The sequence below is a fragment of the Parasteatoda tepidariorum genome, chromosome 7 (assembly GCF_982258835.1).
Source record: "Parasteatoda tepidariorum strain Cologne lab strain chromosome 7, Ptep-v5.0, whole genome shotgun sequence".
NCBI classification, from domain to species: domain Eukaryota; kingdom Metazoa; phylum Arthropoda; class Arachnida; order Araneae; family Theridiidae; genus Parasteatoda; species Parasteatoda tepidariorum.
In genome coordinates this window covers 81,935,253-81,963,251 of record NC_141761.1, presented here as the reverse complement: position 1 = coordinate 81,963,251, position 27,999 = coordinate 81,935,253, and the positions used below count along the sequence as shown (strand labels likewise).

Genomic DNA, 27,999 nt, shown 5'->3' with positions numbered 1-27,999 from the left:
TTTATAAGATCATAAGATCTTCATATTCCGACTCATCACCTGAAAATTAAGGTAATTCTTATTGTATATTAAACGCAAGTAATACAATACAAAATAAATAACTTATACTATATTTTTATTATATTCCGTGCGAAATAAAAGATATTAATATTAAAAATATCAACAATAACTTTTATCATCTTATTTTGTTCGTAATTTTTAATTGCTTTTATATTTTCTGCAATTGCTGACATTCAAAATTTCTTTTGTTAAGTTGATTAAATCTGTGATTGTATTCATTAATTTTGTTTAGTTGAAGAAAACAGTTATTAACATGATTAGGATTTGAAAGTAAAATTTTTTAACAGAAAGGATACTTACTGTTCTGAACAAAAATAGGTTGTAAACCATCTGCATTCAAAAATCCTGATTTGTGCTTATCTATCTGGCGAAAAGCTCTTAATAAATTTTCCTTTGATGCTGATTTCCACCTGGCATATTTTAATATGCAACTTAATATACAGTATTTTATAATGCAATTATATTTTAAGAAATATAGAAAGAAAATAATTGTAAATCCCTCATGTTTATTTTTATTAAAAAGTATCATATCATTTTGTACTTTACAATACCTATTTTATAACAAATAGTACAAATAGTTGAATTATAATATACAAATATTTTGATTCAAATAGTCTGGCATGTACTAAAACAACGTGTTGAAAAAATTTTTAGATGTACAACAAATTCTCTTGATTAATATTTGGTAATGTGTTTATTGTTTGGAGAAAATAATTTTCTGGCATGCGTAGAACTGAGCAAGTAGAACATTTTTTCCTCCTCCCATTTTTCGAATAAGATTTTTTTAAGACAACCGTTTCTTTATATGTCAATAAGAGGAAAATCTTATGCAAGGGAAAATGTATATGACTCAATTGATTTAATACAAATTCAAATCAATTTATACCAAGTTCAAGGTTTGAAGTTCAAGGGTTCCCTTTTTAATAACTCATATATATATATATATATATATATATATATATATATATATATATATATATATATATATATAATATATATATATATATATATATATATATATATATATATATAATATATATATATATATATATATATATATATATATTCTCTACTTACATATATACATTATATATACATTATATATACATTCTCTACTTACATATCTTTCATTAATATATCTGTTAAGGGCTGCAGTATAGATTCTAGTTTCATGTATTCAGGATTCTCATTGTCGACCACCTGAAATAGTTAATTTAATGCATTTTTTATTCATCCACAGGCAATGACATTATAGTGAAGAAAAGTTTTCTTCATAGAAGTTTATTACTTTTATTTCATCCGACTTGTTTCGAGTAAATTATGTAATTTACTTTTTTCTTACTTCAATTTTTTTATCAATAAATACTCATCACGTAATTAAAATCTGTGATTAATTTTTTTTAAATATTCGGTTCAAAGAAAATAAAAATTCTTAGACAGTATTTTGATCTTTGCTTATGTTTATGTGATACAGATTTCTGTCATTTATTCATTAACCGCAGCTATAAGCAATGAAGAAAAATCAAGATTTCTTATATTTGAGAAAATTGTCAAACCTAGGAATAAAGAAATTAAAAAAAAACTGTATGTGTCCTTCAAAATGTTCAAAATCATTAGTGATAGATCTTGACTTATAAGTCAACCCCTTTTAGAAGCAGATGTTTATTTTATTTACAAAAAACTCCTTTCCTGACAAGCATTTAACTTTCAACAAACCGTTCTAAATTAAAACGAAAAAAAAATTACAAATTAACATTCGCCGTAGTTAAAGTAGATGTCCAGCAGGCGGGAGTATGTAAGATAAATTTTCTAATATTCTATTTTCCTCTTTTTTTCATTATTCCAATTTTTTAAAATTAATTTTATTTCCTTTGAGTAGATAGTGCTTTAAACAACATGGCTATTCTTTTTGCTCAGTTTAAAATACCTGTTGTTGTCGTGTCTATGCTATAGTGCAAAGATTAGAGTCCTCCAAAAGTCTTGATAACAAGGTTTGCAAGTTCTGGAGTTTGATGGCTATGGAGAATTTCGATGGGAGGTGCTCCAAGTTGAAAGAAGGAGCCGATAATAGCCTGGCAGTCAAAACCATGGTCTGGAGTTAGTTGCAAATGAGGACAGTACTTGCACATGGGATAGAATTTTATATGGGTGCGTGAGATCTTCATGCCCTTGAAATGTCCAGTACGTAGCCTAGCTTGTAGAGGAGAGGTTTCTTGGGCAGTTTAGATCGGGGATTGTTGCCTTGCTAAAATACTGGTTGTATATCCTTCGTCTGGCGACGGCATTCGCATCTGCACAGGTGACAGCTCGAGGTTTTTATTAAGTTTGGTTTCTTGGAGGTAAGCCACATGAATGTTGTCTTGGTGGAGGATGTCTGAAAGTTCTTCTGTTTTCCTCTGCGTACCATTAATGTTCAGTTGTAGGATATTGAGTGTCCTCGTCGCAAACTTCTCGCCAAGTGCCCGGTTTAAAATACCTTCAGGTATCATATGAATTAAGTGGTGGTAAATGCATTCCAAACTTCTTAATTTGTGTCTTATATACAATTGTTCATATACATTTCTCACATGCATTTCAGGGAATCAATTAATATTATTACTTGAATTGTTTTATATAATATTTTTATTATTTGCCTTAAAATACCATGAAAACATTATGCACTTTTCTATTTAATTAAAATCAGTTTCAGAATCGAAAGTATATTTTAAACAAAGCAAAAATCACATTAACTGTTTTTTCGTGTCTTCCCGAAGCATTCTAAAAGTTCTTTTCTTCCCAAATTACAAAAAATAAATAAAGGGCAAAACATTTGCGGACTGTATTTCTTTTGTACCAAGATTTTTTTGTACTCTCGATTGGAATCCAGGAAAGGAAGGAAAAGTCATTTACTATATTTCCTTTAATTAATATCAATACCGTATGAAATAATATGAAGCTTTAATTCTATTGCTTTTGACGCAAATTTTCAACCAGTAATTAATTTATTGCCCAAAGCATCGCAAAAAGTTCAATCAGAAAAAGTGGAAACGTAACTTTGAATGCCTATATAACTGTATTTTAATATTTTCCATTTATTTCCAATAAATACATAGAAGTTGTTAAAACAAAATTTAAGCATTTAAACTAAATTGCAAGAAAATTTTTGCTAAAATTCTTACGTTCTATGAGACACAAGTGAGAGAATATCATTTAAAAAAATAATTTAAACAAGTTGAATTGCACTGAGTATGATTACTATAAAGTTGATATTCCATTTGTTTAATGTAGAACATATACACTAACATTTTTGCATGACATACAAACTGTAAATTAAAATGCAAGTGGAAAATTTTAATCATGATTTCATTTGTTAAACAGGCATACGAATTTACAAGGTTCATAGATGCATATAGTTTATACTTAGTTAAATATTTAAATAATTAACTTTGGGTAACGTTTATTTGAATTACCAAATGAAAATAATCAAATGGTGAAAACTATTGATTTTTTGAGAGTTTATTATTCATATTTTTAAATAAAAATCAGGTAAAAAAATTCCTTTATTATATAAATATAATTCCATTCTTTCAAAAGGAAACCAAATTTTTAAAATCATTTTATATATATTTTTTTAAATGATAAACATTTTATTTTAAATAGTAATAAAAACTTAAATGATTATTTGAATACGAATAATATTAGAACTATATAAGCTTTTGATTTTGAAAACTTTTTTAAAAGCATCCCACATAATAATTTGGTATAGATGATTTCAGATACATTTAATATACATCTTATATAAAACTATTACAGAGTATGGAATGATTTTATCTGTTTTTATCTATTTTTGAAAACGGTTTTTTAAATGGTTTTCTTAAAAGCATATTAAAGAATTTAAAATGAAAATGAATTTGTCAGTATTGTCAGTACTTTTGTCAGTATTTATTTATTATAATTTTAATTTCTTGTACTGATTTAGATTAAAGGATATTTGGTTATAAGAGGGTGGATTAAACATAAATGAGACATTTTTAATAACAAAATATTAAAATATAGCTTTCAAAAATTCAAAAATTTTATTTTTTTACACAATTTCCGTGAACTTCTATTTTTTCCAATGTTTTAGAGGATTTTTAATCCAGGTTGCTTAGAAAAAAAGTAGGCCAGGTAGTGAAGCAATTACGAACAAAAATCTTCATTGGAGGAAAATCTTTTGCATTTCAAAGCTTCGTTCTTGGGTCCAAGCAGATGGTACTCCTAAGGAGCCAAGTCCTAGCAATACTGCGGAAGATGTTCAACTGTTTCCCAATATAACGTCCATACATTTTGTTGCGTTACTGATGTGTCGGAGAGAATGAGAAAAGATTTCAGCTACTTCACAGCTCTAATTTATGCCATTTGCATACTTGTTCCTTTGGCAGAGTAACATTGCAAAGCTGTGCCGATAATCTGAGCAAAATTTCAATAGGTTTGACTTTTTTTTTTCTTTTAAAATTTTAATTATCATGAGTTGTACAACTGCATTAGAAGCGTTACCGTCACTTATGATTGATTCAAGTTCCTAAATAAAAGAGCTTACAAGGAACAATAAGGAACTTTACAAAGTGAAGCAATCATTTAGACTATTATTTAGAAAATTATATTGTTGCCATGAAAATGAGAATAAAAATCATTTACTGCTATTAAAAATGTCATATTTACATTTGAGCCACCTGCGTATTAACAGTACAGATATTGTCAGAGAAAGTACAGATATTAGCATTTTAAAGAATGTTTATCCTGTGAATTAAATTTAATAAAACTAATAATAACAATAATCTAGCTTATTTTTTTCAGTCTTAGATATAAACAAAATATGAAAGAGGGAAAAGTGGTTGATTTGATAAAAGAAATGAATTTAATTTTAATGTTATTGCACTTTGAAATTTTAAATCTAATTTATATTTTTAATTTTTCAGGAATATTTTTACAGCCTAGTAAATTATAATTTTCCAATTAATGTCTGCTATTTTAAATTATTTATTAATTAGACTTCGTTCAAATAAATCCCATTTTAGTTGATAAAAAAGATCAAGTTTGCAATCCTACTTGATCAAGCTTGTATTTTTTTTAATAAAGTTTTCTCATTCTCTCAAATTGAATCTGTTTTTAAATGGAAGCACTGAATTATTACAATTTGGTTGGTTCTATAATAATATATCTTATTTTTTCCTTTCTCTACTAGCAATAGTATTTTTCTATAAATGATAATCAACACTCATGTCGAATATGAATTCTAATCTGTAATATGATTTTGATTGACTTTTTTTTTTGTAATTTTAAGCTTTATACTTCGTTTACTTTCGGTATATAAATTTTATTACTTCTCATGCATTAGTTCTGATTTTTTGTTTACTTTTAGTGCATAATTTTTTTTTTGCTTCTCATGTATTAGTTCTGATTTTATATCTTCTATTATAATGTATTTTCTTTTCAAAATATGGCTTTCAGGATTGAATTACACTTTTGTTTTCGTAAACAGTTATTCACAGAAAAACCACTTTATAAGTGTATGAAGAGTGCTTCCTGATGAAGTATTTTGCATTTGTGTTTCTTTGGTTTAATTTACTTTTATGTTTTTATTTTATTTTATTTATCTAATATTTTTTATAAAAGATATAGCAGAAAGAATTTATTTGAATAATAAGAGTACGGTTAAGACGATCAATGTTTTTTAAAAGAAATATTTTATTAAATGGAATAAAATTTCAAAACTTACTTTAAGTTCTAGCTCTTTCCGATCTTTGGTTGAGAGAACACGCCCTAAGGCACTTGTCAGTGTGTGAAGATGTCTGAAATTAATAAATAATTACTTCAATACTTGATATTAAAATTTTATTTTTCAAAAGTAATATTTTAATTGTTATTATTCTATTTTTAATATTTTTGTATAATACAAGTATACACATCAGATTTGTGTATTTCAAATCATTTTTGCATGTTTTTAACGTATTATTTTCAAGGCAAACGATATATATATATATATTACGCTGATTTATCAAAAATGCAATCAAGTTTTTCTATAATGAAAATTAAATGTCTCCTTTTGACTTCATCAAAACATTCATGTTTGCCCTGAATACGGATTTATATGAATTTTTTTTATATAAGGTACTTAAAACTTTTTTTCATTTTAAATATCAGTAAATACAATTAAAACTCTTTTTTTTTATATATTGCAATTTTTTAAAGTTAACAGATTAATGCGGAGAAAAAGATTACTTAAAAAAACTTATTTTAATTTTATCTTATCATTTAAAAGTAGTTAACCAGAAGCTATTCATAACAGTCATACATTCTATTTCAGAAAATAGTCTTATGCTTAAAATTCTTTTCTAAAATAGAATTTCGAGAAAAATTTTATTAATTTAAAAATTTTGAACTTAATTAAACTTGTTTATTACTTTCGATTATTTTTTTATCTTGTAAAGAACAGGAGCTTTCATTTAAAAACAATATATTACAAAACTATAGCAAAAAGTATTTTATTACTAAAAATTTCTTTCAATAATAAATTATTTTTGTTACATTTTTTATAATAATATATTTCATTTTCTTGTCAACTTACGAGTTTCAATTTACTTTTAAAATTTAGGAGCATAGCTTTTCAATTGCATTCTTAATAAAATCCAGAAAAAAGATAGTTAAAATTTATTTATGGAAATTATTGTAGCAAAATAATGCTTAAACAGTGGGAGAAAAATATTAAATCTCCAAAGAAATTCGTTAACATGTTGTCGCAATCATTGTAAATGAAACGGGACACACAAAATATAGTTAAAAATCTATAATCCTTTAGGTTTTTATTTTAAGTAGTAAACAATAGTTTAAAACATTGTTCAGACACAAAATTTTATTTTTTGAAGAAGCAAGTATATTTCCTTGTGGGAGATATGTTATAAATTGTGTTAATTATTTAAAGTTTTTGAAACCTACTATGTACGCTTGAAATACTAAAAAACTCTTATGAATGTGAAAAACCTATTGGTTGAGAGACTCATGAGGAAAATGGTAATCCCAAATGAATCTTAACTTGGAGATAAATGTACAACATTTTAATCTAGCACTAAAAATAAAATCGGGTCAAATTTTAACTTAAAGTACAGGCACTTTGGATGTGTCATATGCTGATTTTACAGTAAAATATATACCGTACTTTTTATGGTAATATTGATTCATTTAGAGTGATATTACGGTAAGTATTACTGTAAAAAGTGTTTTACCCCGTTACATGTTAGAGTAAAAATAGATTTTACGGTAAATAGTTACGACAGCCTGAGTACCGGTACTTCTCACTGTAAGTTGATCAGGGACTGAGTGAACACAGAGTGAAACAATCTGGAATGACGAACGAAGAAACGATCTAACAGTGTGAAACTATGTTTTATTAATGTGCGTCGTTTAATATGCTGAAATTTCAAATGGTTTCTTACGTACCAATTTTTTTTTATTTCGATATCAAAACTTATCCAACGTGACGACATGCTTATTTGTAGCGCACATACTATCTAAAATTGTGATCAGTTGGGATGAATCGTACGTATTTTGAGTTCTACAATTTCTTTTTTTAGATTTTTTGTACCATGTGAAATTCAAACATAAATATTTAAACATTCTTCATAAAAACTCAATTTAATTTACAATTGTTTAAATTTTTTTATATTTATTGTTTGCCATTTCATTTATTTTAATATTTTAATTCGTATGTAGAAATTTGCGTTTTCCTCGCGTTAATTAATTTGCATTTAAATATCCTCCAGTTAGTAGAAATCGTTGCATCGATGTACTTTCAAAATTAAATATTAAATATTTTGCTTGAAGAAACACTAGTTGTTCGACTTACTTAATTTTAGCTCTTCCTTTTCGGTCCTCATTAAAGACATCGAAAGCTTCCTTTATCTGCTGTTCTGTATAAATCTTGTACTGACTTTTTTCATCTGTATCAAAAATAAAAAGTATGAAAACATAATATTTCTAAAATAAAAACTTTTTTTAAATTTTAAAGTGAAATTTTAGCATTTAAATAGCTTTATAGCAAACCCAAAGTAAAAGGACATTGATTTCATGAAGGCGTTCAATAATTATTACAAATTTAATAAGTTTCTGTTTTGACACATTAAGCCATATTGGACGCATCTCTTTTTTTGGTGTTAACTATTAAAACTTTTTTTAAAGAAGATTTTTAGATTTTGAATGAAATCACTTTTAGAAATTTCGCTTTACAAATACGAAAAAATAAGCAGCAGCTATGTGTCCATCAAATTTATCATAAAGTTTACGGTAAAGAACATTTTTTGCCGTTACTGCTTTGAAACCATTTACAAATTGTATGGTTAAAAACCATGAATACAAAACTACAACCGTTTTCAACCGTTTCGAACTAGCATGTTTTCAAAACATTAAAAAAGAAATTTACCAAGATATAAGTGATAGTTTACAAACTTTATAGTGCTGCCATGTATGCTTGAATGAGAGTAAGGTATTATAATAAATCAGGGTCACAAATTGGGGAGTGCAGGACACTGGAAATGGAATGATGAAAATGGAAGGAACATTGCGGTGTTACGCTAGAACTCGAACCTTCGTTCTATCAATCAGGAGGTTGACAGATTAGGTCTTTTTTATATAATATAAACAAATGCTATCCTGAATTTACAAATTCACGAGAATTCTGTAAAGAACAACTGCATCTGAACAACACTTCCTAAAAGATAGAAGGCCTCAGCAAGGATCAATTTAGTAGTCCGACGTAACGAACATAAACTTCGCAGTGGAGAAAAAATTGGAAGAACGTCACTACGATAGAGTCATTAAGCTGCGCAGTGGGAGATAAAACGAGATATGTCATTACCTTTGAACTGCAATAGGATCAAATTTCTTGTTTATGGTAATCAGTGCTGAGGCCTACTCTTTTCTGGGAGGGATTGATTTAAGTTCATAATTTCATTAAATCTGGATAAGCACGCTAAAGGGAAGCATATGTAGACAGTGTTAGACATGGATGAGAGAAAAACAAGAAAGTTAGTTTTAACAAACTATCCACTGGCTTTATATCATTCCACTACTTTCATTGATTCTTCTGATCTACCTAGTGCTAATAAGTATATCGTTTCAACTCCACTTTAAGATTTTTATCTGCGAGAACTACAATTTGATTTAAAAAAGAAGGCGATTCTATTTTAAAAATTCAAAATACCGTCATCATATCCGTAATTGTAAACTGTCGGAACTAGATAATAGTTTATTTCCTAGCTCTTAATAACTTATACATTTTTAAATCTTAGATTTAGTTCACGTAAAAGGTATGCTCGCAAAGGCTCTTTTCAATCACCTTGTAGTTTCGGATGCTTAGCTCAGTGGTTTTAAATTATTACCGAAAATCAACGTCTAACCTTATTGTTAACATAATATCCTTCAAACATTAAACATTCTTACGCATGGTATTAAGCAGACATCTGCACTTTAGCATTTGTTTAATCAGAAAGTCTGAATTTTTTTCTATAACAAATTTCCACACTCCAAAGTCGTATCATCATACTGAACTATGTATATGTAGAAGAATTAGTTCCACGCGTAACAAACTCGGAAATCACTGAATCGTTAAAATTTATATTCTAAGCAAAAATGTTTTGAAAGTCTCTAAAATTCAAATTTATTTAGTAGCTCTAATTTTAAAATTTTATCATTAGTGTTTAGAAAATTATGTTTTTTATGTTTTATGTAATCTTGAAATTTAAAAAAAATTTTGAAATATTACAATACACGCTGAATAAAATGTTTCTCACTATTTTCGGATGAAAAGTTAGGCAGCAATAATCGGCCAAGATCAGCAGAACAATTCCAATGAAATATCTCAAATGATTTGAACCCATTTTAATTTATTGAGTTTACTGTGTTAAATTAATTTTAATTGGGTGAATTTACTGCATTGAATTCATTTTCATTTATGAATTATCTGCGTTCAGTTACATTTTCTATGCATGGACTCATCAAAAATTAGACATCAGGTGTCGACGTCACTAAGCATACAGAAATTTCTACGGCCTGACAAAAAATTTTACACAGAAATTAAGTAATTACTTGCGATTTAAATTGTGTATTTTTTAGAGCTAATTTAAGGCACTTAGTGACGATTCCAGATTTTCTTCTTAATTTTCCTATTCCATAAATTTAATAATTAAATTATTAAATAAAGTTACTGAAATTTATATAATATTAATCAGACTTCGTACATAGAACAGGATATGCTTAGCGTTTTTGTTAAATTTGCTTAATTTAAAAAAAAACGTGTTATGATCAAAAATAATACTTTTTCCATTAAACTGTTATTTTTAGAAAATATATTTACGTTTAACATTGAATTACGGAAATATTGAATTTCTTTGATTCTCCATGATTTTAAAAAAATTAAATAAAATCAATATTTAAAACAATAAATTTAAACACATCAAATATTTCTTCATTAAGCACTTTTTTAGAATTAAAAATTTATTTTTTAGATGGCAATAAAAATTTATTCTTAGACATTTACGAAATCGGTTCATATATATTATTATGTTACAAAGATGCAATAAAACATTATATTTACATTTACACTTGATTAAAATATATTTAAAATTGGAAAGCAATTAATATGCCTGAATATATAATATTTCTGAAGAAATACTAGACTAAAAATAGAATACATGTAGGGATCGCGACTGCTATGAGATATGACTTGTAATAAATACGCTAGTTAATTGTTATTCATAAGCAAAATATTATAATTATTTATCAGAATGTACGAGTAATAAAAATACCTTTTATTTCCATCTGTTAAGAATCGCAATGAAACTAATATTTACAATTAACAAACAATAAAGTTATCTCGCTTTGGTGACCAGAAAAAAGCTGAGAACTAAGACGATAAGGCCAAAATTCGTTTTCTTAGCAACGAGGAACCATAGTAACAAAGAAATACACGTAACTCGAAATTGGTTATAAGATATTTCATTTATGATTAAAGCCTTGCATTTAAAGAACAAAATCAATGCGATTTTTGTTTTAAATCTCATTCTTCGTTACGTTATCATGATGTGAAACTATTTACAAATATTAATATTTTAAGTCTAACTATTTGTTATCATTTTTTAGTTAGGGTAAAGACTACACTTTTATAATTTTCATTCTAAAATTACGGTAAATTAATCAGAAACAATTAAATTAATTCAACCAATCCAATCAACCAATTATGTCTAGCAAGATTTCAAGACCATATAAAAGAAATATAACAAAACAGGCTAAATGTGGCTGGTTTGTGTTTTGTTCACTTAACTTTTTTTCTTTTTTTTCTTTCCTCCAAGCCCTGAGCATGTACCTAGGTTATGAAAACCCTTAACCATATAGCCCAGGACTTGGCCGCTGGTCCAGCTCCATTCCAGCCTAAATAACATAATATTTAAAAAAATTTAAAAATTAAAAAAAAAGAACAGATTTTACTCAAAGTGTGGAATTTAAGAAGAAATAAGACAAAAAAAAATTATACATGTGAAATGGGAAGTTATTAAAATTTTAATAGATAGTCATTATCCACTAAGAAGTTCATTACTGTTATTAATCTTTTGTTTAAAGTATTGTTTGTAATAAAAGTTTTCTGCCAAATTTCTAAATTTGTTGGGCTAGGTTGACGACTATGCCAGGAGACAGTGTAGGAACAACTAGCGAGATAATGTTCAGGCGAACCTTGTTGGCCGCAGGTACAAAGATCAGTATCTGTTATATGCAGGTAATTAAAGAAGGTTGGAAATGGTCCATGACCCGTCAAGAACCAGATGACTTGTTTTGGAGGAATTGTTTTGAAAAAAGTAACATTGTTAATAATTTTGAATAGACGTCTGCCTCTGTCTGAATTATTCCATAGAAATTGCCATTTTGTTAGAAGAGAATCTTTAATACGTCGTTTAAGATATGAAACTGGAAGTGGGTATACATAACTTTTCGGTTGTCTCGTAGATTGTTTAGCTAAATCATCTGCTTTTTCATTACCTACTCTATTGCTGTGTGCTTTAATCCAGGAAATTTGAATTGGTGTGTGTTGTAGTTCTTGTTGAATATCAAAAGAAATTCTATTACTTGTGCCAAAATCAAGTATTGATGATATTGATGATTTTGAGTCTGACCAGATTACATAAATATTGTTATTATTGAAGTTTTCAGTGCTCTTAATGTATTTAATGCATTCAAAGATTGCCAACTGTTCGACTTGAAAGACTGAATTTTCCTTGTCTAATGTGTAGCTTTGTGAATGTGTAATATTGAGGAAAGCGAAAGCTGTGCCTGTATTTGTCTTCGAGCCATCTGTAAAATAGTTTGTTTTTATGTTAAAATCAAAATTATTCTGTTCCACTAAAGTTATTTTGTTAATTGTGTGAAAAGAAGGATGGCGATGTGGTAATTTTAGCCTATTCTCATAGTCTAGTGTATTATACGTTATATTATTAAATTTGGCAACTTTTTTGAGGTGAGTTACGGTTGTTGAACAAGATATTGACGTAATCTGTTCTGCGAGAGGAGGAATATTTGTTAGTACTTGAAGTGCTGCCGTTGGGGTAGAATAATATGCTCTACTCATGTTTAAAAGAAATTTTCTTTGAATAGATTGTAAAGTGCGATAAATACGTGGAGAGATATTCGTAGCCCATAGGCTGCAACCATGAGTTAATGCGGGAATTATTACTGTATTGTATATTAATTTTCTCGCTTTTTGGTTGATACCCCATGATTTTTTGAAGCGAATTTAATAATGTTTTAGATTTTTGTTTTAAAAGATTAATGTGAGAACCCCAGTTTAATTTTTTATCAATGACTACTCCTAGATATTTAAAATGATTAGAATGTTTAATTTTAATATTATTGATTTTAAATGTTGCACTGCGATCTGTGTTATAAAAGTGGATGTAAACTGTTTTTCCTATAGAGAGATTTAGAGCATTTTGAATAAGCCATGCGTGAATTTCATTAAGGGAATTATTAGTAATCTCTTCCAAATTTCTCCTTGAGTTGGCAAAAGTCAGTATAATCAGATCGTCTGCAAAAGCTTGGATCATATAATTTTCGGAATGTATGTTAAGCAAACTATTGATAGTAAGATTCCATGCTGTAGGACCAATACATGACCCCTGGAGACAACCTTTTGAAATGTTTTTAGTTACGTAACCTTGATCTGTTGAAACAATTGCTTGTCTATTTGTGTTTATACTTTCCATGAAAAGGCAAAGATTAGAGGGAATATGATGTTTTGACAACTCATAATTAATTATACTATATTGAATGTTTTCAAAAGCACTTTTAATATCTAAAGATATAGCTGCAACGTGTTTGCAATTATTTTTTAGGTGTGTTAAGTTATCTTTAAAATTATCCAAAGCTAAATGGACTGACTTGCCGAATCTGAAACCGTATTGAAAATCTGAAAGGGCGTTTACATTTTCCAAATAAAAATTTAGTCTTTTAATAATAAGTTTTTCCAGAAATTTACCCAAGCAAGGTAGAAGGGTGATTGGGCGATAAGATGTTAAATGTTTTGGATCTTTGCCCTTTTTTAGAAAAAGTAAAACCTGACCTTTCGTAAAATGATCTGGAAAATAATTTAGAGCAAGACATTTGTTGAAAAATTTAAGTATTAAAGTACTGAAAAATGAGAATAAAAATTTAACTACAATGCAATCTATTCCATCGATGCCGGGTGCTTTTTTGCTGTTAAGAGTTTTAATTAGGCGTTGTAACTCATTGTGTGTGAATGGGGGATCCGGTGTGTTATTACTGTAAATTAGTGGACGTGTAGGAATAATATTATCGTCAGGATAAAGATTTTTGAGAATGCTGTTTGCTTCGTCAAGTTGAGAATTGTTGTTGTATATATTTCTGTGATTACAATCCAGATTTAAATTGGAGTCTTGGTTGGATGAGTGACAGTTTATACAGTATTCTTCTTTTTCTGTGCAATGTTCAATGCTATGACCTCGGTATCCGCACTTCTCACAATAACAGTGTGACTCAGTACATGTGTTTTGGTGATGGCCTATTGTCTGGCATTTTCTGCACCTTAATAAGACCAGTCTTTTTTTAATTGTGCAACGTTGTAGACCAGCGTAGAAATAATTAAGATTCAAAAGCTTGATGGAGAGTTTTCTGTTGACTCTTATAATGATGTGTCTCTTAGAATTATCTCTCTTATGTGGGATTTCTTTGGTCAGTTTGATGATATCGTAGGCAGGGTCGAAATCGCCATTGATTTTTATCAAGTCAATAATCTCAGTTTCTGTGAATGTGATAGGTGTGTTAAGAAGAATTAGAGAGAACAACTTTACGTCTTTGTCGTGATATTGGATGCCTTTTTTTTGTAAGGTTGAGAGGACCGTTTCTTTATGTTGATTGTTATGAAACTTTAGTTCTAGCATCTTGCTGTTTCTATAGACTTTTTTCACGGGCAGTTTAGGTTCTTCCTGGATCAGCCTTTCCACGATATCAGTTGTGGAGCAGTCTTCTTGTGGTCTTACTATTATTGGCTTTGGTGGTATTATTACTCGTGGAACATCAACATTGATAGAGGTGGTACTTTCTAATTTTTCGAGTCTTGCGTTGATGGTCTTTAGATTCTCTTCAATTTGATTTAGTGGTTTTGAGGAGAGAACATTTAATGAAAAGTCAGTAAGTTTTATTCGTATGTCGTCAATTTTCTTGTCTAAAGATGTTTGGAAGTTTCTAGAGTTTATCAAATCATGAGTTTCTTGTTCCGAAGTTATTTTCCTTATTTGCTGAATTGCGTTGATACAAGCAGATCGTGGTTCCTGCGGAAGGAATATTTTCTTATGATAGCTGTAGTTGACGTTTTTCTCTATTAATTGCAGAAGGCGCTCGATATCCGTTTTAGTCTGTGACATGATGGAGGTATTTTTCTTGGTAGAAGTTGGAGTATCACTGATGATGTAGTCGTTGGTTACCGGAGAAGTATGTTCATAGACAGAAGTGAGATCAACGATTACTGAAGGTGATGTATTAGTATCAGGACATTGTGTGGTTTTATTATCTTTTCGATGAGAATTTTTTGATCTGGAAGGAGTTTCTGTGAGTGAGATATTATAGTCAATTCTTTGAAAGGTTTGTGTAACTCTGCGTTGGGATCTTGTTGATCTTGCAGGATTTTGAAAATTGTCTGTAACTTGTGAATTAGCCATGAAAGAAGGTAGTCAATATGTAACCAGAGATTTTTGTCAGTCAATGTGTAGAGTCAATACGTCAGAAGAAAATGACGTTTCGAGAAACCAAAGTATTAGTTACCAATTTTTTATTTTTTTATTTTAATTGGCGAGGGTGAGTCCCCACCAGTTACCCAGAAAAAATAAATCCAAGAAAGATGTAAAAAATTTTATTTACAAATTGATTTGATGTGATGATCATAATCATCATCATGAAGGTCATAATTGAAAATCTGAAAGGGCGTTTACATTTTCCAAATAAAAATTTAGTCTTTTAATAATAAGTTTTTCCAGAAATTTACCCAAGCAAGGTAGAAGGGTGATTGGGCGATAAGATGTTAAATGTTTTGGATCTTTGCCCTTTTTTAGAAAAAGTAAAACCTGACCTTTCGTAAAATGATCTGGAAAATAATTTAGAGCAAGACATTTGTTGAAAAATTTAAGTATTAAAGTACTGAAAAATGAGAATAAAAATTTAACTACAATGCAATCTATTCCATCGATGCCGGGTGCTTTTTTGCTGTTAAGAGTTTTAATTAGGCGTTGTAACTCATTGTGTGTGAATGGGGGATCCGGTGTGTTATTACTGTAAATTAGTGGACGTGTAGGAATAATATTATCGTCAGGATAAAGATTTTTGAGAATGCTGTTTGCTTCGTCAAGTTGAGAATTGTTGTTGTATATATTTCTGTGATTACAATCCAGATTTAAATTGGAGTCTTGGTTGGATGAGTGACAGTTTATACAGTATTCTTCTTTTTCTGTGCAATGTTCAATGCTATGACCTCGGTATCCGCACTTCTCACAATAACAGTGTGACTCAGTACATGTGTTTTGGTGATGGCCTATTGTCTGGCATTTTCTGCACCTTAATAAGACCAGTCTTTTTTTAATTGTGCAACGTTGTAGACCAGCGTAGAAATAATTAAGATTCAAAAGCTTGATGGAGAGTTTTCTGTTGACTCTTATAATGATGTGTCTCTTAGAATTATCTCTCTTATGTGGGATTTCTTTGGTCAGTTTGATGATATCGTAGGCAGGGTCGAAATCGCCATTGATTTTTATCAAGTCAATAATCTCAGTTTCTGTGAATGTGATAGGTGTGTTAAGAAGAATTAGAGAGAACAACTTTACGTCTTTGTCGTGATATTGGATGCCTTTTTTTGTAAGGTTGAGAGGACCGTTTCTTTATGTTGATTGTTATGAAACTTTAGTTCTAGCATCTTGCTGTTTCTATAGACTTTTTTCACGGGCAGTTTAGGTTCTTCCTGGATCAGCCTTTCCACGATATCAGTTGTGGAGCAGTCTTCTTGTGGTCTTACTATTATTGGCTTTGGTGGTATTATTACTCGTGGAACATCAACATTGATAGAGGTGGTACTTTCTAATTTTTCGAGTCTTGCGTTGATGGTCTTTAGATTCTCTTCAATTTGATTTAGTGGTTTTGAGGAGAGAACATTTAATGAAAAGTCAGTAAGTTTTATTCGTATGTCGTCAATTTTCTTGTCTAAAGATGTTTGGAAGTTTCTAGAGTTTATCAAATCATGAGTTTCTTGTTCCGAAGTTATTTTCCTTATTTGCTGAATTGCGTTGATACAAGCAGATCGTGGTTCCTGCGGAAGGAATATTTTCTTATGATAGCTGTAGTTGACGTTTTTCTCTATTAATTGCAGAAGGCGCTCGATATCCGTTTTAGTCTGTGACATGATGGAGGTATTTTTCTTGGTAGAAGTTGGAGTATCACTGATGATGTAGTCGTTGGTTACCGGAGAAGTATGTTCATAGACAGAAGTGAGATCAACGATTACTGAAGGTGATGTATTAGTATCAGGACATTGTGTGGTTTTATTATCTTTTCGATGAGAATTTTTTGATCTGGAAGGAGTTTCTGTGAGTGAGATATTATAGTCAATTCTTTGAAAGGTTTGTGTAACTCTGCGTTGGGATCTTGTTGATCTTGCAGGATTTTGAAAATTGTCTGTAACTTGTGAATTAGCCATGAAAGAAGGTAGTCAATATGTAACCAGAGATTTTTGTCAGTCAATGTGTAGAGTCAATACGTCAGAAGAAAATGACGTTTCGAGAAACCAAAGTATTAGTTACCAATTTTTTATTTTTTTATTTTAATTGGCGAGGGTGAGTCCCCACCAGTTACCCAGAAAAAATAAATCCAAGAAAGATGTAAAAAATTTTATTTACAAATTGATTTGATGTGATGATTCCATTGATGCTAGTGTGCGCCGATGCCAGTGATTCAAAGATTAGTGAAACAGTCGAAAATTATGATAACACTACTTTAGGTGTATAAAAACAAGTTATGAGGAAATCGTGGGGTATACACGCTTAATGGCAGCGCTAGGCTGAATGAAAACATTAGCGAAAACAATAAAGTATTGCTTATGTGAATTAAGATATATTGTTTAGGCTAAAAAAACCTATCAGTCAAGTTTAAAAATTCTACCATCGTGACATTAAATTGTAAATTTATACTTTACCAAGAGAATTACAGCAATGGAGCTGTAAATGCAATAATTAAAGAAAAACGTTTTTGCGGCGCTAGGCAGAGACAAAAATATTAAGATCATTACTTTAATCAATGTTTATTAATATGATAATTGCAAGAACTAAAGCATTATTGGAAATACACTAAACAAAATACTAATATAGTCGAAGGCGAAGCTAGACAGTGCTAGACAAACCTAGTTGTTTGATACATACCATGGTAACTAGTATTGAGCCACTGGCAACAGTACACAAAACATGAGAATTAAGGATAAGCAAAATATGTATCAGTTAAAGAAAAAAACATAAAAGACAGAGCAATAACTATATTGAAGATAGGTAAGAAGAAGAAAAGATAAAGAGGAATTGCAATGGGCCATGGAGTGTTACAGCAATGTAAATATTTACTTTAAGGTGATAGGCCATCGCTGTGCTAATGAAACATAATCAAGCTTAATGATATTGATAAAAGTGGTGAGAGTTGATAAGGCAAATTATTATTTAGTACCAGTCTTGAATAGTTGGCCAGAAGTTGTCCATCATTGAGTTGAGTCTATATTTCAATCATTTGATTGGAAAAAGAATACTAATTGACCATAAGTTATGTAAAAGAATACATGAAAGACTTAGGTCGTAATAAAAGTACACACAATACGAAATAAAAAGAAATTTAAAAGAAAAAAAAACATGTGATTAAACTACTAATAGAAAATATGAATAGCTCTAACATATGTAAAATGATAAAAAAAAATAAAGAAAAAAAAATGCATTGGAATAACGTATGTACAATAAGAAAGAAAGAAAGGAAAAAAAATATTAAAGAATTGTAAACTCTGACTTTAATATTAACTGAATACAACATGGAATTGGAAAAGCTATAGAGGAGCATAAGGACTATTTTACAGAAATTTAATAAAAGAACTTGGATGGCACGTGATTAGACGCATCTAACTGTATCTGAAATCATGAAGTTTGTTTACAAATTGCTATGGAGAATAGAACACCGTTAACATTGAAAAGTGAAGTCTCTATAAAAATCTATGAAAAATCAAAGGATGGGAGAAAATTAAAAAACAGGGTTTCGGGCAATAAAGGACATTTAGGGGAACAACAAATATAAAAAATAGATTGAAGCGAGAACAATAAGACATTAATTACAATGACCAAAGTCAGAGTTTACAAATGGAAAAATTTAACACAGCGATAGCCTATTCACAATTACAACACTTTTTAAAATGATATTGATATAAAGAGTACCAGATATATAAGTTATAAAAACTGAAAGATAATCGCATGGGCGAATGAAATGATGTGTTATAAGTTAAAAATGGAAAAGTGTTAGTAAAAATAATTGATTTCAAAATTACCAATGAAATCAGTTAGCATTGAAAGACATTTTAATATGGCGGTCTGGTACTCTAAGCCTAGCCTAAATCAATGGAACATCAAAATCTGAATATTAAAAATGGATAAATAGACCTCCCTGAGGCTGGAAAGGACTCACCGTAGATGCCTTTGGGAATTACATGTTGTTTTTATGTAGATTTAGCTGAGTAAAAGAATTTTATGATGGTTTTAAAAGAATATTTATAGAGCTCCAAAGAGTTGTTGCATCAAGCGTGGGAACTAGATCCCAAACTTTTGTTCACTTAACTGTGGAATATGGCTTAATTTGCTGATCCGGTGGTGACATTTATGATGAGAGATGGGAAATACTAAATTTTTGTGTGTTGAGCAGCTGCCATATATGCGTGAATAAGACATAAGAGCGTATTCTAATTAATCAGGGTTTTTAATTGAAAAGTTTTAAACACTGGAAACTCTCGTGTGTTGAAAGAGTTGGGAGACATATTGTGGTGTCAATGCTAGGATTTGAACCAAGTTTAATCAGATTGACAGATTAACCTTCTCGGATGAAGTATGCATCCAGCCGCAAGGTACTAAGTGGCTTCAGAAAGTGGGCATGGTTGGCTCGGATAAAATTCTGGTTAATAAACCACAGTGGGTGAAAACCTCTAATAAACGACTTTTTTTTGCAGTTATCAGTTTAAATAACATCTTTTTCACGGTTGTTTGACAGTTTTGGTTGAATATGGTAAAATGACAGTTAAATAAATTGTTATTTAATAATTTTTTCCCAAAACTTTCTAACAGTATATCACAAATTTACATTTTTTATTCCAAAACAAGACAAATACACTTTTGGTGCATATGATTCAAACCATACCCACTCAACCTGTAAAGAATGCTATTAGGTTTCAGACATAATTAAATTATTCATCACTTTCTGTCACCGAGATAATGCATTATTCGAGAACACAAGATGATAAAAAATTGAGACAGATAAAATATCATTTATCGGTTATTGCATAAAAATTTATACCTACCTGAATTTTTTCATCCTACATTTAAAACAAAATTTTATAATTAAGCGAAATATAATGTTATAGGTAAGGATATAATTTGAAAAATTTCTGCGAAATTGCGATAATCTTTTAAAAATTGTGACTGAATTCAATTATGTCAATTATATTGAAGGATAATATTGTCAGTAATATTAAAGATTGATTTAGTAAGCCTTCTTTAAAGGAATTGCTACATATCTGTACATGCTACTTATCTGCTACATATTGCTGCATGGCTTTTTTTAAAGAAATGTATAAGAACATTCAGAAATGAAAATATACGCTTCAAATAATACACAGGAAAAACATTTCTGTTGCACTATATTTTGAAACAGATCTTAGATATTTTCATATTGGTGGTTTCAAATCTGCAATTAATTTAAACGGCATTTTTAGTCTATTTTTTGTCGAAAAGTTTAGGTTTAAAAACATTATAAATAAAAGGAGCTTGCACAAATTGCAACACACTTTTAGGGGAATTAGAATTACGTATATATCCATGTCCAAAAATGCCGTGATGCATTGCTTACCTATTAAAATTTGTTTCTTCGAGAGCTTCTGAAGAGGTCATAATAAGGATGCGTTCCAATCCGTGTATGACTACATTTCCAGGTAAGTCCCTATGCAGTTATAATCCTGGTAATGTGCTTAAACTCCCCCGAAGATTCATTTAGCACGACCCTTCTTTATAAATAAAATTTTTAAACCTAAAAAATTTCCACAAAGAATGGACAAAAAGTGACATTGTAAAAGCAAGAACAAAACTAATTTCAGATTTTCTCTCCTCTTTCACTTTTAAGTTGTATAATTATTTATTCAAAATAAATATTATTATTATTTTAAATTATAATTTGTTAGTTTGTTGAATATTTATTATATAATACAACTTTTCATCATACTGTTTAAAAGCGTAAGACGTTAAAATATTTGTTGAAAAAAAATAATTTTAATTAAAAAAAATGGTCAAATGCGCCTTAAGTTATTTGTGATTTGTTAATTAAATGTGTTTCTTCGTGAAAATAAAGATTCTTTCAAAAGATATTTTCCAACTTTATTTAGAAATAAAAAAAAAACCTATTTATTTGGTTTGCAAAAGCTTTTGCTAAGCTTCAATTTTAAAGCTGACCTGTAGTATTACATTATTTAGCTGAATTTATAATGTTTGACAGTTTGAATTTGCACATGCGACTAACCATATTCTCATTGTTATGCTAAATGAAGAAAAGACGATTTAAAACATTTTTATAATGAAAGCATTAAATATGCAATTCTCCGAAATGCTTTTATGATTTTTATTTTTGAAAAATGACGCAACAAAATGATTTATATTGGCTATAAAAGCAACTTTATTCTCCTTTTTTTCTAATTTTCTCTAATGCACAACTGCATTTTTCATATATACGTTTTCACACATTTGAATTTTTTTTTAATTCTTAAGAAAGGAAGGAAAATATCGCAGTAGAGCAATAAAAATTATGAAAAAAGTAGTTTTCTAAATTGTATGAAAATATATAAATAATATAAGATAATGGTAAAGAAGAGACAGATTAATTTCAAATTTTAGATTTTGGTTCTTTATATATATATTATTGTTAAAATTGACGTTAAGGGGGCAAAGTATAGATTTTAATTGTCTTTCTGAAGTTCATTTAAAATATAATTTTTTTTCTTGTTTTTAAAACAAATTCAGTATTTTATAGGGATTAAAATGCTGGAGATATTTCACATAATTACTCTATCTATCTAATGAAATCCAAAATCTTATCTAATCACCAATTATAAAAATATTAATTAACTAGGGGGCTACTCCCCCAGTTTTCTAGCATTCACTAACCCCGATGATTTATTCGCAATAACTATTGTTTCTTCACTGTAAGAAATTCTGGACAAACTTAAGATAAAAAGTACTGTCATCGTGAGTGCAGCACTATTAAAATCCATTTTTTGTGATGTTTTAAATGACAATATTAGGATAGATCAGTGAAGATAATTTATTATGCTTCTTAATTTTTTAAATATAATTCTTAAAATATATAAAATTATTTCTATAATAAATTAGTATTTAAGTTAATATTTTCAATTATCATATAGGCCGATATATATACATACAATTCATGCATGCACCACATTATACATGAATCAAATCGTTAAGTTCTTAATCATTTGACGAATATCTCTAACTTTAATTTAATATTGTCAAAAAATTTGCACGTGAAATTAATAATTGTAAAATGGTTTATGTATTTAGACTCTGTTTTAAATAAACCTATCTTAAATTTTAGCGTAATAAGGAAATATCATAGAATTACGTTATAAAAAAGAGACAAATCTTTTACTTTTAAACTTCTTAGTTAAAGAAGAATCACAATAAAATACGTAATAAAAGAAGAGTAGAATATAGGAAAATGCAGGTCAATTCCAGGAAAATACAGGTAATACAGGTATAAGGAAAATACAGTTAAAATTGCAGTTAAATCTCCTTAAATTGGGAGCGAAAATATTTTATTCACTATCTAACCTTCAAAAAAAATTTCAAAAAAAAAAATAAAAGCAAAACCCTACAGGTACTTAATTGAATTCAACTTGGTGGGTGTTAGTTAATTTAAATATTTTAATTTCATATACCAAATTTTGAGACATACGATATAGCAATTCATCCTACAGATATACCAGTTGTATAAACAAAAAGAAAAGAACATACACCAAAATTGAAGACATTTACACCAGTACGTCCCCCTTTTATAGTCTTATTTATCTATAAAACACGGAAATATATTTGAGTTTCCTTTCTGACATATTTTGCATCTGAAAAAGAAATATAGGCCATTCCTTTTGATTTGGCTGAGAGCAAACCATTCAATCATGTTCTAAGAAATCTCAAACTGCTATCATTATTCATCTTTTCGTTTTTTCTCTCGTATTATCGCTGAATGACGCATACGATTACACATGGTTTATATTTGAATTTTTCTGATACTATACTAGATGTAGAGTAACATTTTCCAAATATATTCTATATTTCAAAATGTAAAACAGAGCTAGAGATCAAAAAATGAACATTCTGTTTGGAATTTTTCTTCAAATTTATTGCATTGAGCTTTTATCTATAATCAAAGTTTAAAGCACCTACTTGTTTAAGATATATGTTTGTCAGGATATTTATTAAGTAAAGAAATATACATTTCCTGACATATATATATATATATATATATTAAAAAAATCTTCTTTGAGAATTTATTTAAAAAGCAGTTCGGTTAAAATTATGAAATTAAAAATAATAAATAAACATAATTAATGTTCTCTGATGATAATAAGTATTGGTGCATCATAACATTAAAGTTAAAAAATAAGTGTGTTTTAAACGAAAAACGCCATCATCTTAAAATGAAAATAAATATTTTTGCATTTCACCATTTTTCATATGAAACTAACAGACTTTCTTGAAAAAAATATGTCAAGTCGAAATCAAACTCAGTGTCCTGCTTCTGAATTAGTGTTTAATTAGTTAAGGTATCGAGACAATATTAAAGTTTAATTTCGAATATTCAATTCTTAAAACCTTTATGATTTATGGAAGAAAGATGAAGAAAGCTAATTTAAGTGCAGATATTTTTGTTCGAAAGATATAAAAAATTGATAATATAAAGCAGCATTTTTCAGTTATAAAATTTTGGATAAACTTCTTTATCTTAATACACCCTTTTCGGATTAAATTAGGATGCAAAGTATCGGCATTTTGGGTGCTTTCATTCGCACTACTTCATCCTTTCGCCCGTAACCATTTCACTGTAAAAGCCATTTTTACAGCAAAATCCTTTTTTACTGTAAAACATTGTGTCGTAAATTTTACAGCAATATATATTTATTTAGAGTGACTCAATTATTTTACGGCAAATATTACTGTGAAAATTGCATCCAATTTTGTTTTGTAATATGTTCCGGTAAAACTTCATTTAATGGTATAGTACCGTCACTCAATAGCTGATTCTTTTTATAAAGATTTTCTCCGACATATTTTATACTGTAGTTCATGGAAGATTTATATAGTTTTTTTTTAAATTTAATAAATTTTACAGAAGCACAAGAATAAATATATGCTAATTTCATTTGATTTATCATGTTTTTTTTATCTGACATCACTGTTTTCTTTATAGAAACGGAATATGTTTTTCGGCAAAAATATTATCTGCAAAATTTTTAGCAGCAAACCTTCTTTATAATATCTCTTAAAAAACGGATCCAAACTGACAAGGTTTCTTGAAGTTTCTCTGTGTATAATTTACTACGGTCCGTGGATCAATCATAGAGAAAAAGCACGAACAAAATCCCTAACTTCTCTACGATTTTGCATTTATAATAAATGATCTAAGTAAGCATTATCTTTTTTCAGTTATGACAATCAATCATTTCTACAATGTCATTTACGGATCACGAGGTGGACTTGATTATATTTATGCCATATTTTCTACCTAAGTAAAACTCACGTGTGAAAAGTAGAAAAAAAAATGTTAATGCTTCACGAAAAAAAAAACATTCTAGTCTTTAAGTCCCATACTTTAAGTCATTCTAGTCCCATAAATCTGAAATCCTTTTTTTAATTGAAAAAAAATAAACTTTGCCATTCATTTAAAATGATTTATTTCAGAAAATATGCAGTTTATAAAGTGAAATAATAACTATTCACAATTTATGTTGCTACAGTTTAAATCTTAGTTTTGATATTTTTATTACAATTAGCACTACTTTGCTAAAAATTTCGGATCAAATTACTGTAAAAAGTGTAGGTATCCAGGGTGACGGTACTCTTGACCATAATTTGATCCGAAATTTTTTACAGTGTATTTGATTGAAGATTTGTAAAAAAAAAATTTGAAAATATAATAAATTTCACAACAGTACAGAATACATATATGGTAATTTAATTTGATTTACCAAATTTTCTAGCTGATATAATTGTTTTCTTTATGCAAGCAGAAAAAAAATTTCTTCGGGCAGAAAATATTTCACCAGCAAACATTATTTATCTCATCTTTTAAAAAACGTATCCAAACTGATTAGATATCTTTAAGTTGCTCCGTGTACAATTTAATATGGTACGTGGATCTATCATAGTGGAAAAAAGAAAAATATGGACAAAATTCTCTATGATTTTGCATTTATAATAAATGATCTAAGTGTTAGCGTTATCGCTTTCAGGTATGACTATCAATCACTTCTATCATGTAATAAGTGGATCACGAGGTGGACTTGATAACATTTATGCCATATTTTGTACCTAGGGGTTACTCAAATGGGAAAAAATTAAACAAAATGCTTAAAGGGAGAAAAACATAAATGCTTAACGAAAATACATACTAGTTTTATTACATAAATTCAAAATCCTTTTTTTATTAAAAAAATTACTTAATTAATTACTTTTCTTGATTTAATTCTGAAAACATGTAGCTTATTCAGTGAAATAAATACTATAAGCAATTTATGTTACCAGGGCTTATATAGTATTTTTGCTATTTATATAACCCCTTCTAGCACAAGTATTTCAATAAATAAAGTTTTATAAAATTCGAAAATTTTTATATTAATACTTTTTTGGTTCAATAAAAAAAATTTATTTTAAGATCATCCAGAAGTAAACTTCTCAAATTGCTCCAGATTATTACCATAAAATATTTAAAAAAATAACAAATGAGTCGCAGCTTTTTAATAAATAAAAATAGTTATTAAGAGCTTAACGTAAATCAGGCTAGCTTTTCTATAAAAAACATTAAGTGGCTAATATTAGTACTAATGCCAGAATTTTTTCTTATTTTATAAGCTTTAAATAAAATAAACATATGAATCAGCAGTCAAATTCAATCACATCTTAATTATTACTTTAATATTTTTTTAAGGAAGAAAAGCGGTGGAAATAACGCTGACGCATATGATATTTTGAACACCTTTTTTTTCAAATCCTAAAAACTAAAATTAAATTTTACATGTTATTATTATTTTATTATTTCTTAAATTGTGAGAGTATCACTGAACATCAAATTTTAAAATCTATTTGAGAAATAACGTAGAAAAAGTATAAAAAATACAACTAAAAATGATATAAAAATACAATATATCAAATTATTATTATTTATTTTAAAAAAGGGTTTATTTATTGAGATTCGATGTAATCAAAAGTTGTGTAATATTAACGAAAATTAATATTCTGTAATTATAGATGGTAAATAGGATTTTTTTTATAGATTTCACTGGGGGACAATTTTAGATGTGGGGATTTCAAACCCGAAATTAGTTTTGCTCCCCAAAGAGAAGAGTAATTTTTAAATGACATTTTTTTCATAGTTTATAAGTTTAAATACTTTATATATAACCAAATTTATATATAATAGAGGGTCCCGTAAGTACTGTGACATATGTCTAGGGTGTTAAGAAACATCATCAGCATCAAAATTGCCTGGAAACACATACAAAGAAATGTCATCATAAGCCGCTAAGGACACTTCTTTATTATGCATATGGCGTGATATTTCCAAGCATGGGTTCCTAAGTAATTTTAATCTTGATGATGCATCCTAACTCCATTATGAGTTTGTCATAACATTTATGCTATCTTCTGTTATTTACACCGTATTTTGTTATAGATATTTTTAAAAGCAATTATTATTTTTTTATTAAACTATTTATTTAATTTTACTAAGGTTAATTTTACATTATAAATCTAACACTTACTTTAACTTAATTAATAACTTAGCAAGTCCTTTTGTATTCTAATTAGTAAGTTTAACCTATATTCTAATTAGTAAGTTAGCAGTTATGACCATCAAGAAATGCTGAAAATACATGTATAGTATATTTTAAATGTGCAGAAAAATAATTAAAAAAAATAATTTACTGTTATAAATTAAAAACTTTCTTTATGAAGTTGGTAAATCGGAGCAATTAATATCACCGTAAAGTGCTAGTAATTTCTTCAAATTCAACCCTTTAAAGTCCAACATATTGTTAACTGAAAGTTATTTTAATTAAATAAAAAATTATATTAATATAATTTACAAACTTTAAATTAAAGAAACAGAAAAGAATAACGTTTATGTTTCAAAAAAGAGTGGAAGATTTTACACACAAGAAAATATTATTTGTAAATAAACATTTACTTCCTTTTTTAAGGTAGTATTCTTTTAAAGCTTTTTTTTTATTATTTTAATAATATTAATCACCTCGCATGTCTTCATCTATAATTAGTAAGTTTAACTGCCTTGATAACAGTTATGTCACTCAATAAATCCTTAAAATGCTCAAATTTATATTTCAAACATAGTAAATTTTAGGCAAGCAGAAAAATTCCTGACTAATAAATTACTATAATAAATTTCAGCATTTCTTGAGAAAATTTGTAAATTGGAGTAATTAATAGCTTATCATAAAAATTTCTAAAGTTATTGTAATTAGTTAAAATCATTTTGCATTAATATAGTTTGCAAATTTCAAAATTTCAATAAAATGGAAAAGAGGTAAGCTTAAACTCTTTTATGTTTAAAATAGATTCAAAATTTTTAAACACAAAGCAATATTATTTGTTTACCATTTTTTTTTCCTTTAACAGAGTTGGGGAAATATGAAAATGCTATACCATGTATGTTTTTTATCCTGCTTATTTCATTAAAAAAATGATTGCTTTAAATTAAAAGATACATGTATATTTTTATTTATTAAATAATTTAAACAGGTAAGAAGGCATTCTACTTAGTAGAGAAATTGTTTTAGTCTTATATGCACCTAAATGT

General features: G+C 28.2%; 1 protein-coding gene across 1 annotated transcript; it reads right to left on the bottom strand.

Moving 5' to 3' along the window:
- Position 1: 1 nt before the first annotated feature.
- LOC147807275 (dynein regulatory complex protein 8-like) lies at positions 2 to 10,982 on the bottom strand. Its single transcript, XM_087168859.1, has 6 exons — positions 10,878 to 10,982; positions 7,922 to 8,015; positions 5,798 to 5,870; positions 1,181 to 1,260; positions 361 to 470; positions 2 to 39 (listed from the first exon to the last, which is right to left on the bottom strand). The coding sequence occupies exons 1-6, from the start codon at positions 10,888 to 10,890 to the stop codon at positions 2 to 4; spliced, it is 408 nt and encodes a 135-aa protein (XP_087024985.1). The 5' UTR covers positions 10,891 to 10,982.
- Positions 10,983 to 27,999: the final 17,017 nt, after the last annotated feature.

Coding starts and splice junctions, on each gene's coding strand:
- LOC147807275 (XM_087168859.1), bottom strand. Junction 1,261..5,797: donor GGAAAGAGCTAGAACTTAAA/GTAAGTTTTGAA, acceptor TAACTATTTCAG/GTGGTCGACAATGAGAATCC. Junction 40..360: donor ACCTATTTTTGTTCAGAACA/GTAAGTATCCTT, acceptor CTTAATTTTCAG/GTGATGAGTCGGAATATGAA.